This window comes from Sinocyclocheilus anshuiensis, unplaced genomic scaffold (assembly GCF_001515605.1).
Source record: "Sinocyclocheilus anshuiensis isolate Anshui unplaced genomic scaffold, SAMN03320099.WGS_v1.1 scaffold615, whole genome shotgun sequence".
Classification (NCBI taxonomy): domain Eukaryota; kingdom Metazoa; phylum Chordata; class Actinopteri; order Cypriniformes; family Cyprinidae; genus Sinocyclocheilus; species Sinocyclocheilus anshuiensis.
In genome coordinates, this window is record NW_015552647.1 from 1,089,652 (window position 1) to 1,104,250 (window position 14,599).

Here is a 14,599-nt window from a genome sequence, read left to right on the forward strand (position 1 = left end):
GAGCCCATCACCTATTTCTGAGGGAGGGGCTTCATAAAAGAAGGAACTGATCCATGTGTTTCTTAGAGAAGGGACAGAGCGGTGTGGAATAAAGGTAAATTATGTGAAAAATAATGCGTTTTTAAAAAAACGAAGCATTAACATGTTAGACTGCACCCCATAAACACAATCAAGTCTAGAAAAAAACAGTGAACCACCCCTTTAAGGTAAAAACAAGCATCTGCAGAAATTAGATATTAGAAAACTTAATTTTAGTGTGTTTTGAAAATAATAAAATTCTTCTTTGGTTACTAAGTTCCTGTCAGTAACGTGTGAAACCCTGAGGACACATGAAGTGAGATGTGAGAGGACAGATATTGTGCGAGGGGAAAATGCAAATCCAGATAAATGAAAGCAACTTAATTTCATCTTGTGCCTTGGGCCAAAACATTGTCAGTTTTACAAGTATATTAAAGTTTAGATGGTTTGGTAGAGCAACTTATGTGAAATATGTGCAATGGGACGTAATTGCTAGAACGTGTCTTTACTCTCTACGCCAGCACAATGTGCACTGGTTAGGTGTCAATCATAACTGAAATCTGTAATATGCATTGTGATTGGTCCAGGGAGCTGTCACTCACCCCTCTGGCAGCAGGTACTGCTCAAGCACATCCACAGGCGGGGAGGACGTAGGCAGCTTGCTGAGGGCCATGATATGCTGGAAAGTGATGTCCGTCTGGGTGCTGATGTCCACTACCTGTGCTTCCCCACTTGGGCCCGTAGGTTTGGGCCTGGGAGCCCGTCGTAGCACCTGGACCATAATGGGCTCTTTAGCCATACGGAAGGCCTCCACAGCCTGGTCATGCGTTGCCTTTGACAAGTCCTTTCCATTGACCTGTTGAAACACACAAACATAACAACACTAACATTAAAAATGGTATTAGCATTAATGCATGAGGAGTTTTGCATACAACTGAGCAGACAAAAACTACTCCACTGTAAACAGTAAAGCTGCACCGAGATGACAAATCCATTGAAATTGAAAACCAAGGGAGCAAAGCATTAAAAACAACCATTACAACAGAACAAAGCATCTGTAGCGCCTCTCGCTGTTTTCGGCGGTCAAAGCTAGACTCAGCAAAACAACAACATAAATTAGAAAACGCTCTTGCTAATTAATCAGGGTCATTAAACAAACTGAACCGAGGAAACGTATTTAGCTAAGTAATTTGAAGACGAGGGCCTCCCTGGAAGATGATGTGGGCGCTGTACATGAGGAAATGAATGTGAGCTTCAGGGCCGAAGCATGACACCAATCAAGAGCAGTGCTCTGCTGATGAAGGCTGAACGAAATGAGAAAGAAGAGGTTCAAAGCAATCTTTTAGTGCAGAGAACCAAGGCCAGATGGGGTCTGAGCTGCATGCATAAAGGAAAATTTTAAAAACGGATTTGTACAGTACTCAAATTGCGTTTATAAATTTAGAATTTTTGCTACCCTTACAAAAAAGTACGATGGAGGTAACAATGATGAACTGTAACACTATAACTGAAAATAAATAACTTGCTTAAAACACATGTCCAAAAAGCACAATATTGTCAAACAATGTCCAAATTATTTTTATTGCTGGTGTGTAAAATTATTTGTAAAAAAGAAATATTCACTACAAAGGTTCTGGTTAGGCTGATGTCAAGCTAAAGCCAGCAGCTAACACACTTTCATTAGGATGCAAAAGCATGACAGTTTCTGTTAGTGTGTCTACTAACAGGGTGTTTGACCTTGGGTGAACCGTCTCTCTTATCTCAGAGCTTATAGAGCTTTTCCCCATGTGCTCGTCTCAACAAACAAAGCATTCCCCATTTGTTCATTTTTGATTTCTAGACGAGAGACAGCTTTGATAGGATCTGTGCTTGAGGCATTCACATCCACTTATGCAAACCTGCTCGTACACACACACACACACAGGCTTACAGTAGTAAGGGTGTGATGAAATTCAATGAAAAAGCACAAGAAATTGTGTGATGCAACGCTTGAGAACACACAAACGCTTTATTAGTGCACACAAAGTAAATACAAATGCATGCACACATATTTTTACATACAAATACTGAAAATAATAGCTTAGCAATTCATTTTCTGAGCAGCACTGATGGTTTTCTCAAGTTGTCGGCCATGTTTTTTTATGTCAAACATTTCCACACCTTTATCACAGAATTTAATCTCTCACACAGCTTTTAGAAATGTATCCACTGAAATCCTCTGAGCATTCTATATTTTATTTATAAATAAATAAATCACTTAATATATATAACGAGTCTAATGCACAAGCTGCTGGATCCCATTCTCGGATTTCCAAACAGGCAGGATCAGAGCACTTCAGCTTTGAAGAGAGAATATGTTAACTAATAACCAAGAGGATTAAAACTAATCCCAGCCTGAGGGATAATTGGAACATCCAATATGAATCCAAATTCTGTAACTTTCAAACCGAAACAAAGATTCACCATCTCTAATAAAAGAACACTGTGAACACCTTTTAGAGAATGTTTGCCAAATTGATGTTCAATTGCAGTTTAATGGTACAGTAATGGTATAAGATGGTAAAACCATGGTACATTCATTTTATAGGTAGTATGGTCTTGAATATTTATATATCATGGTATTTATGTGATGATAATATGACACTACCACAATTAATTAATTTTAGTACCAAGGTATATTTCAAAGTACCAGAGTATTACCATCGGAAATCATGGTTCATGTCCAAAACAACATGGTAGCAGTACTATTTTTACTATATGTCCATGGAACTTCAATAATATCATGGTGTTACCATTTTACATATGCAAAAAAACATGTCCTTACAAAACAATACTGTGACAGCGTCAAGGTATTTACATGGTACTCAAAATTCCTTGTATAGAGGGTAGGGTGATATAATATTCAATAAACAAATAAATCTGTATATAATTTAAAACTGAACAAAAGTTAATTGCTTAAATCATGGTATTTACACTCAGATGTCCTCCAGATAATCACGGCATTACCATGGCAAGTGTCCAAAACCGTGGTACTCTGGAGGTACCGTTTATAAAATTACAGTATTACAACAATATATGTATAAAAACATGAAATACCAAAGTACTATTTTTGCCATTACTCTAGATAACAGTTATTTTTCTTTTCTTTATTTTTACCTTTACTTCCTTGTATTAAATTCTGTGTAGATTTTAATTTCCTCTCTCTTTCTGTCAGCTAGGTCAACCACAATCATCCCTTTCTGTGTGTCTGTCTGGTTCTCAGTAGGACTTAAGTGCATAGGAATCCCTCTCCTCCTCATAGCCCATGACCCCGAGACAAAGCCTCAACCCTGGAAATGTTCTGCCTCACTGCCTCTCCAGCGTGAGAAGGGGGGGAAGTGGGACCCCCATTCACACAGCTCACCTCTGACACATCTCTCTGAGGAGTACACACAGCAGAACGGTGCAAACTGAGCCTCTTCACCCTCTGTTTAACACAGAGCCGCTGGAACGGCCATTCACAGCTGACACATGTTGTTCCAATAGACGTCTACTGACTGAGTCAATGAACAGAGACAATATTCATATGCACAATATGAAATATCAATTCTAAAATAGAAACCTCACACTAAAGGTCTAGTCACATTTACCGCTGTTTGGCGAAATCCTGTCATTTCAATAGGAATCCACTCCATGTGAGAATTATCAGTAGTATTTATTTACATTTAATATAGGCCTAGAGTATATATATATATACACACAGAGTATATATACAGTAATGTTTTAAACATTCATTCTTTATTCACAATCTCCTCATCACAGGCAGGCACAGCACTCATTTCAGCATGTGTTCGTGTTTGTGTGTGCTGTCTGCGTCACTCATAGTACGTGCCTATATCGTGTGCTATATCGAACAATTTTTCTATCGATATCGAAGAAGGTGTACCGTCGATAAATATCAATACCGTTTTATCGCCCAGGCCTAACTCCAACTCTGGTTTGTATCAGAATTATCAGAAGTCAAAGTAAAATCTGCCTGTTAATCCTTTCTTATGCGAGATGGACTGGACCTTTTTCACACCACTAGTCAATATCAATAAACTCAGTAAAAAGTCAGAATTAAATATGCCTTCGGAGACACAACTCAACACAACAATAGAAATATCAGATGCAAAATCAGATGAGAAGCTTGTGATTTTCTCCAACTTTCCCATTTTATATTGTCTTCTCTAGTTCGGCACATATTTTATACTCCAAACATTATGAGTTTAAGAAGAAAAACATGAAAAACAAGCATCTTTCAAACTTGACAGATGAAGTTTAAGCTTAAGGCTTTATTCCCAGAATCCCTCAAAGATATGTGTGAGTCCAGTCTAGAGACTTAATTCCTCTTTTCTTCCAAACATAACAGTCCTGAAGAAAAAAAATGGGTTCAATTTGGCAGGGATGGATATGGTCTTTCGATGTGTATGTATGTGTGTTATTTCATTCAGAAGCAGGAAACCTCCTTACAGTTCTGGCTGACTTGAAACACAGCAACCTTTATACGCTGCGGCATGCCGTCTCAGTGCGGATTAAGCAGCAAACAGAGGGAAACTAATGCCTCTGATAAGCATGGACGCCTGCTAAAAGACGCCGCTGTTTACTTGCACTTAATCCGGTTTAAGCATGAGACCTTCTGTTATCCACAGAGGATCAATAGTGGGAGGCTAAATCACTTCCTTCAAGCTTCCTGACTGTGTCCTTACTTTCCTCCTATAATGGGTTGTCCGTCACTTTCTGTTTGAGGAAAGTACAGTTTCCCACACTCTACCACATAAAAAGATGCTTTTTTTTTTTTTTTACCTTACTAGCAGCTTTTGAGGTTATAACCAGGCCCAAACAAGTACAGCGCTCACAGAACTCTGTAGAGTTACACAGAATTTGAGCCATATTTCGGTTACCTTAACTTTAATATGCTTGCAGAAGTATTCAAATTCTCACTAAAATCATTGCAAAAAAATGTGGAAAAATCTGCAGATAGTCTGGTAAACATGAGGTGAATTCCTAAGGAAAAATACAGTAAAAAGTATAAAAATGTTTAGTTTTTAGCATTCAGAGTATGTGCGAATGAAAAGTAGTGAGAACTTCAAATTTATCTGTCAGGCTCTCTGTGGCACCTGCATGGATCATCTCTCAAGTGCATTTTTGCTAAAGAGGACACCTGTTAATAGTTAGTTATTGCCTCTAAAAAACACTTTTACAGTTGTTTTGTTTTCTCTTAACTCGTAAATTTATGCTAGTCTAAGATTCAACAGAGTTAAAACTGTTTATGTAAGAAACATGTAACCAAATATATGCTATTGGTGAGGAAAATTTAATAATAAATTAAAATATTAAAATTTGTCCCACTTTTTAAAGTAAAAGTTATTTTATTCTATTTGCACAAAATGAAACTGTTACACCTTGTATCCCTTTTTACAGCAAGTTGTAGTAGAATAGAGCAATGGCAACTAACATATTATTAAATAAAAAATAAAAAATAAAAAAATAAATAAAATAAAATAAAGCCCTGTGATGGACTGGCTATACACTGCTTTTCCCTGCATCTCTTACAGTTGTTTTTGCATATTAAAGTTGGATAGGCTAAATAATTGTCACAATGGGGGAAAAAATAAAGGGAAAAATTGGACATTTTATTTCTGCAAACACTTTGAAGAATATGAAAAGACTGCCAAAGTGTTTAAATCTACTAGCATAAATGCATTAAGCTAGCACTCATCCAGCACAAACCTAATCTGAGTCCGAGCTTCAACAGCCTGACTGTTTTGATACTTTAATTAAAATGAAGGTCTTACATGAGGTGCAGACAGGCGCCATGGCCATTACAGGCCACTTCTAGCTAGATTAGGAGCCACGGAGCTGTCAAACACAGTCTTCACCAGTCGGCCAACATGGGCCCAGGGACAAACGAGACTAGATCTCCACATGGTGCATACCTTTCCTGCTTTGAAGCACAGAGTTCAGCACAGTTAGAGAGAGATCAAGTTTACTCGGGTATGGCGAGGCATGTTCGCTGCGTCCTCTCTCCGTTCTAATTATCTTAACTAAAGGGGAAAATGACCTTCTCTCGACCTGTAGCTTTACAGGGACTAATTCTCTTTTCCTGTGAGCGGTTTTGTTAAATGGGGCTGCTACATTGAAATCAATAGGCCAGCTGAACCGCTGTTTTTAAACAGAGGATTTTGGCAAATGTGTCCAGAATGCATTACAAAAGCACAGTGGAAGCTAAGCAGCTCTTCCACGATGAATGCTTGGCACTAAAAAAAATTAAAATGGATCACTACTATTCAAACGTTTGGGGTTGGTCCGAATTTGTTATGTTTTTGCATTTTATGCTGACCAAGACTGCCTTTACTTGATCAAAAGTAATAATATTTTACTATTACAGTACTAATATTCTGATTTGGTGCCTACATGAAACAGTCTTATGATCAATGTTTCTTCTTTCTGCATAATATTTTTGTGGAAACTGTGATCCTTTTTTTTTTTCAAGATTCTTTGATGTCTAGAAAGTAAAAAAAAAACATCTTCACTGTCACTTTTGATCAATTTATTGTGTCCTTGCTGAATAAAAGGTTTAATTTCCTTCCAAAAAAAGCCAGAACCATAATATACTCAATCACAGGTTCATCTAATCCATGGAGAAACATAAAATAATACAAAGGCCAAAAACAATGACAATAAAAATACGGCAACCACTGTCACCTGAGTCACAAATAAATTACTCTGATGAAATGATTCTTTTGAATGAATCATTTTGAATTCGCATTATCAGTTCAAATCGTTTTGTGACCTTCTCACTGAATCTATTACTTTTCTATTATGAGTTTTGTAATAATAAATGGCATTTTAATTCAAAAGTTGGGCTGCGAATTGATTCACATATATCCACATGTGCTATGAAAATGTAGCCACATGTAGATAAAAATATGAAGATATTAATCATATCAATTAAGGTGGTCCTATGATATCAAAAGTCGAATAGCATGATTAAATGCACTAATTTCATATTCTACTCTAGAGTTATAAGCATTGTGTCCTGCAGCACGTGGGCCTGTGAAAAATTTTTTTTGTACCCATAAATCTTTCTAGGTGAGTTTATGTGAGGAGGAGGCATCCCTCTGTATCTCAGCCTCTGGGAAGCTCTAAAGAGAGAGAGAGAGAGGGACAGGAAGAGAAAGAGAGAGGGGGTAGAAGTAGTGCCAGACACCCTAATGAAGAGGATCTGTGTGTATTATCTAGGGACAGGCCTGGTTGGAAGCCTGATCCCCTGTATATGCCATCCAACAAACCATACGCATTCTGACAGACCTCCAATATCAATCCATTGCAATAACACAATTCCATATTGCAATTGCAACACACGTGTGTTTACGCACATGCTTTAAAGAGGTCAGCGGAGTCCAGCTGGACACATGGGTAAGCGGGTGCCTGGGAAAGGATGAGTCAACAGATCACTTTCACACTTCAAACGAGTCTTTCACTCTATTCATTAAAGCCCTGCGACATCCTGCCGCCACTCACAGGCTTTAATATGAGTGACCCCGACGCCAGCCAAAAGCACTCTGAACATTACCCCACGAAACAACAACCCCCTCCGCCACATACTTCTCCAGGCACCTACTGTCTGTGTGAGCCGGACCGATCGGACATCACAAAGACTCCATTATCTGTCTGTGGTATCTAAATCTGCGCTATACATGAACAAAATACTTTTCCATCAGGACTGATGATTTTATAATACTATCTACTAATACACAGACATAATATATTGTGCAATAATATACAATAACATACAGAATATATACATGATACAATTTAATGATGTCTTAGAGATTCTGTTTGTGGTTGCTGCACTTTCTGAACAATTTCTGTCTTGCCTTGACTTTTTTGTATTTTTTTTTTATTGGAAATCGCAAAAATAATTTAAAGGGTAATCACACTCTAAAAGAGTAATTTTCCAAAGTAATTTTTAGAATTAAGTACAAATTATATATATTGTCTATAAACATTTTCATGACCTTTCCAGGTCTGACAAAAATCACGCTTTTGAAACATGCTGTAATTTCCAAGTTAGAAACTGACTACTGATCTCAAAATAAAATAAATTATTGTTGTAATTTAGACTGCAATACAACTTTGTATAACTACAACATCATAAACAATAAAAGCATTAATTAATATTTAATTATTAATAAAAAACACACACACACACACACACACACCATGCATGCATATATTTAAAAAAGATGTTATATTTAATAGATAAACACATATATAATATAAAATATAAGAATATGAATATATAAATGTATATGCATGTAAATATTTCCAAAATATTTGCTGTATGTGAGTGTATGTATATATACATAATAAATATACACAATACACACACATATATTATGTAAAATTAAAATATTTAATAGATAAACACATATATAATATAAAATATAAGAATATGAATATATAAATGTATATGCATGTAAATATTTTCAAAATATATACTGTATGTGTGTATTTATATATACATAATAAATATACACAGTACACATACATATTACGTAACCAAAAACTTATTTTGAATGTGATTAATCGCGAATAATCATTTGACAGCGCTAATATACACACATACATATTATATATATATATATATATATATATCATGCTTTTTATTTGTGTAAATATTTCATAAAAACTGAACAAAACTAGTTTTGCATAACAGTTATCAAACATTTAAACAAAAGGAATGAAGTGTTCTAAGCACACATTCTAAGCTGGTGTTTTCAGCAAGGATGCCTTTTCTCTTTTGAAACTGCTCTGTTTGAAACTTGTTTTATTGGTAAAAGTCAACTGCTCATGTCTAATTTTGGCAATGTCACATTCAGCACAGATGAATGGTGTCTCTCTTTGAAGTATTACCCCACACAAAAATGGTACAAACAGCTGCATCATCTGCAATCCCCAATGAAAAAGTCATTTCAAAGCTTCTCGAATGACATATGAATATCATGCGAGGTGTGATGAATGCCATTTGATGTTAAACTTGGATGAGATCTTTGTCTGCCAAATCATTTCTTAGGCATGCAATGACCCAGCTTCGAGTAACTGCCAAAAATAAGCGTGCTGTTAGAGAAACCAGCAAGGTTCCCTTTACTAACAACCTGCCAATCAAAAGTAATTGACAGAAGCATGACAGATGCTGTTGGACTGAGTAGTGGGTTGGATAAAGAGCTCATATGATGTCTTTGTCTCTTTTCTTGTTTCATTCAGTTTTTTTTTTCCAAAAGGGAGTGATTTGAAAAGGCTGATGCTTCTTTTGAAGTCCAACATCGGCTGTTGGGTTGTTAACAAACAGAGACCATTTACTGTTGTAGTGCACACCCAAATACACAGATATATAGAAGGGAGAAAAAGCTTTTAGTCCCGCTTTCACACAGTCTGTACGATCAAAGCGGAGTGTTTCACAATAGCGACTGCACTGTCATCAACAGCTAATGCAGAGAAACAGCCGCTATGGAATATAGTGAAAGGAGAAGATGAAGTGGCCACTCATTAGGTTTACCGAAAGCACCCTCACACACCATACAACATGAAGTATGCATCCCTTAGTAGGTGAGGAAGTGCTAACAATGTGGTCGTACAATCTTTCCAGATGCATTCATGCCAAGAAATAGTGATTCCTTTTATCAGGAATTGAATAAATTAGCATCTTTTAGTTTGTGTAAGCTTTTCAAATCAACAAAAAGCCCCCACCCTGGAACAATTAACAGATAATTTATGTTAACAACGGTCGATATAATGTGATAATGTGTTTACATGCACATTAGCATAAATATACGTACAAGCATGTTTCTGGCCATGTTCTCAGAGGCCCCCTACTGGCTTTCATCTACAGCCTCCCAGCGATATTGTGTCAGACAGACATCCTAAAGCCGTAAGCATCAGGATCACAAAACCCACAGGAAATTAAATCAGAGCTGACAACAATGTCTGACAAAAGAGCTGACAATACACACTGCTCACAAGGACATGGTTCATATAGTACATGCTGCATGACATGGCATAAGTTCAGAAATATCTGATGGATAGAACAGTAAATGCCTTTTAAACAGAGAAATAAATCAATCAAAAAACACACTAATATAAAATATTAATGTATATATACATGCATAAATACAACATTTACATACACAAACATGTAGATATTCATTTTCAAAGGTAAAAAAAAGGTACTTTAACCACAATTTTTACATTGTTGCATGTATTAAATCTCCAAGTGCATTATAGGGTTTTCCCTCTCAATAATTCACTTTCTACAAACCACTAGCCATGCCAAATTCATGGCTAGCTATAAACACACAACAATGACAATCAGCCTCAGAACGGAAAAGTTAGCTGTTCTAATGAGAGAAGAGGGACTGAGATCTGTCCACACATCAACCCTGTAAAATCAACGTTCATAAACTGTCTGTCACACTCAATATAAGCTATCCCAACCTCAAGACTACAAACCAGAGTATTTGAGACCACAATGCCACATCACTCTCCAAAATTAGCATTCTGTGTGAAATCACGTTCATAAATATGATACACAACAGCATTACAATGGATCAATCAACAATTCTGAACACTATGACTAAGAATTTATAGAGAAAAATTCAGAAAAATTATATATATATATATATATATATATATACATATATATTATTGAACAACTTCCTGTAAGAAAATAAAAAAAGAGATCAGTTACCTGGCATACTTCATACAGGAGTTTGTATTGCTCTTGAGGCTTCTGTAGAGTACAAACTCTACACCCCATCATGGACAGATCACACCATCTAGTCTTTCTCTTGGAGGAGAACTCAGTGCGCTCCCTCCCTCTGTCTCTCTATCTCGTTCCTTCACATGCGGCTGCCCTCTTGACCGTACACCTTGTCTTTTCTCTTCCTCCTCCTCCTTCAGTGTTTCTCACTTTCTTTCTTCTGAAAGCTTTACACAAGCTCTGCAGCATGAACTATCATTCAGTATGAGTATGTGCATGAAGGTCTGAGCCAGTCCCCCTCTCTGGATCTGTCTGCTTATACCGGCAACACTCTACTACTTATGCATGCCCCACTTATGCATATTAAGCACAGCCTCATTGCATATTCATTAGGGGGCTGTCCTACAGCGCTGCTGTGTGTACATGGTGACTTGGGTGCATTTCAGTCTGCTGAGGATGAATTCATTACTCGTTCCACCTGATGTGTAAACACAAAAGCATTATGCCAACACCAGTGACTGCTGAATGGGGTCTGGTAATTATGCAAATTGCAATAATTTGTGACAAGTCATTCAAATAATTGTTAATGCAACAAAATATGTTTTCTTTTCTCCACTAATATTGAGGGATAATTGAATTTTAAAGAATTCTCAAAACAATAACATTCAGTTTTGTCTTTATTTCGCTGACCTTTGGTATATAGCATGCAAAATGAAATGGGCAATCCTTGGGGCTTTTTCTCCACTAATAAGTGGGCTGACAGCCAAGCAAACAAATCTACAGACCGGACGTTTCTTTTTTCGCCTCATGGACCAGGCCGAGGTGACTGATGCAGAACGACACTGTGCTCTTGGTTCCCCGCTAATGCGTAAGTTGCCCTTTACGGCACCATAGCTGACAATAGGACAGTGCAGACCTGGCATCGGCCATGTCCACCACTGTGGTGCCACTCAGCCAACCAAACATAAGTGCCAATTAGAAGGATGTCGAACCATGCTGAGGCAGTGTTTCTTATTCACACAAGGGGAACTATGATATAATTTCATACACTAATGGGGCATTTTGCAAATCGCTGTAAAACTGGTAGCTAGTAGGCGCTCTTACTCAACCACTGTAATGAATCACTTGCAATAAGTAAAACAACTCAAATTTATCAATAATTTTACATCAGATCGTCAATTCTGGCTGGAAATCAATGACTGCTGCCAGTGTGTGCCCTTTATTACATACACATTTAAAAATACAAACCAGTCAAAAGATAATTAAAATTAATATATTAATTAAGGATGCACCAATATTAAAAATCTGGTCAATTCCAATTATTATTTTCATGTTACGGTCAAAGGCTGATAAATGGCAGATATTAAAATAAATAAATAAATTAAATTTAAATTAAAAAGTATTGTCAATTTTGGCTTCACAACATTATAATGTACAGTACAAAAATGGATAATCATTCTGAGACTTGATCAAGATTTCATTTAATGGTGTTATTAATTTTTTTTAATTTAATTTAAATTATTTTTAGATGACACAAGGATAATCTAAATGTTTAAACAATTAAAGGGATAGTTCACCCAAAAATTTAAATCCTGTCATTATTACTCACCCTCATGGCGTTTCAAACCTGTAAGACCTTTGACACAAATTGTTGAATAAAGTTGTTATTTTAGTTTTCTTTGAGCACAAAAAGTATTCTCGTAGCTTCATAAAATTAAGGTTGAACCACTGATGTCACATGGATTTTAACAATGTCCTTAATACGTTTCTGGGCCTTGAATGTGATAGTTGCTGTCTATGCAGGGTCAGAAAGCTCTCGGATTTCATCAAAAATATCTTAATTTGTGTTCTGAAGATGAACGAAGGTCTTACGGGTTTGGAGCGACATGAGGGTAATTAATGGAAGAAATAAAAATTTTGGGGTAAACTATCCCTTTAAATATTCAATAACATTTGCCAATATATCATGCATCTCTAGTGGTAATAAAACATACATGTCAACTACACATAAAGAGATGATATCAATGGGTATTTCAAATGCCCGTCTGAAAATATAGAGTATGTTATTTCTTTGTGGCGTGACAGCTGAATGTCTGTCCACATTCCATACACATCTCTGTATTTTCATAAACACGTTTTGCACTCCAAAGATATCAGAGGAATGTGAATGGCTTGTCTTGTTGTATATTCAGGGTTATCAGATGAGAAAATATTATTTCAGACGTGTGTTTAAGCTGCCTCTGCCCTGTATGAGCTATCATCCCATTGACCGGGAATGTGTCATCAGGGAGCAGCACAGGAAGGTAGTTGGCATGGACCATCCTTTCCTAGCAGCCTCTGTAGGAAAGGCTATGATGAGAACTGAAGTGTATTTGTATGTATGTTTATGTTTAATCTGGTGGCAGAGGAGGGATTTCCTCAGACCAGATGTTTCCATATGATATATAACTGTCCCAGTTTCCTGCCGTTTCCCAGTCTGGCTCTATAGGATCATTCCTCTTCCAATGTTCACATCCTTCTTGGACAGTCCTGATGTCCTCTATGTAAGCATAATCCCTTCCTGGCATCTCTGGTTTGGGAATGATTGACAGCCCTGAATGTTTGAGATCAAATGATGTTATCAAAGCTCCAGGAGAAAACAAAGGACTGCAAGAGGCATCATGCCGAGCAGATGATGAGGGTATGGTTTATTTGAAGGCATGGTATCATAATTTGGACATCTTTCATTCTTTTCATCATCTTCATGTTTCTATCTTCGGTCCCTAGAGGTATTGTATTATTTGGCCTTGATAGGCGAGTGTATGTGTGTATGGATTAGCCTCTGACCTGCTTAAGGCCGAAATGATCGAAGAGATTTACAGACTCTCGACTGATCTCACCTCCAGCCAGAAGATTACAATACAGTCACGACTCTTATGCATTTAAACTTTACAAACACTTGCATACACACAAACAGAATAACAATGATAATAATAAGAATGACAATAAAAGTAATAATATTTTATTTTTACATTTTATTTTGAATGAATTTTATTTAATTAATTTTTAATATACTCTTTAATTATCCTAATAAAAAAATATTTGCTTTCACTTTTCCTTAATCCCTCTTTTTTGATACCTGTGCATATTTGCTCTTTATGATGAATTGCATGTTGTATTTGTCAATTGCAAGTCGCTTTGGATAAAAGGGTCTGCTAAATTAATAAATGTAAATGTTATTTTTATTTTTTTTATAACTTTCATATTTAAAAAAAAAAATTACATATTTAATATATATAATAATAAAGGCAAATAGGTTAAAAATGAAATATTTAGGTTAAAATATTTTAATATTTTTAAATAAATTTTACTTTACACATTTACTAATTTTACTTCACTTCTTTTATTCTCAGTGTGCTACATTAAGATGCAAATTTCAACAAATTCAGAATTTAATAGCTTTAATGCCAACAAAACTTCTTTAGTAATCATTATTCTAATCTGCTGACCACACAACTGTACAAATTAATATGTTGTAAACATATTTGTCATGGTAATTATTTGTTGTTGTGCCAACAGTGTTATCTTGCCTCCTTTCCGGGGGAACTAATTTTTCCCAGACTACTGATCTTTAAATTCTGGAAAAATAAAAAAGAAAGAAAAGTAAAGAAAAAGACAAAAGAAAATGATAAAAAAGGCCATTAATGAAAGTAGGACTCCTGTTGCCTGAGCCTAACAAAAGAAGCAGCCCCAGTCACAGATAATGATGTTTCTTGGGGTGTCACACGAGCCACATGGGAGGTGGAGGAAGGGCCAGAG

The 14,599-nt window shown here is 36.3% G+C and overlaps 1 protein-coding gene across 1 annotated transcript in view; it reads right to left on the reverse strand.

Moving 5' to 3' along the window:
• Window positions 1–14,599, reverse strand: part of pdzrn3b (PDZ domain containing RING finger 3b) — an 88,920-nt gene that overhangs the window by 6,555 nt on the left and 67,766 nt on the right. The window contains exon 4 of the mRNA XM_016458608.1: window positions 621–874. Coding sequence (XP_016314094.1) covers window positions 621–874 — 254 coding nt within the window. The remainder of the gene's footprint in view (window positions 1–620; window positions 875–14,599) is intronic.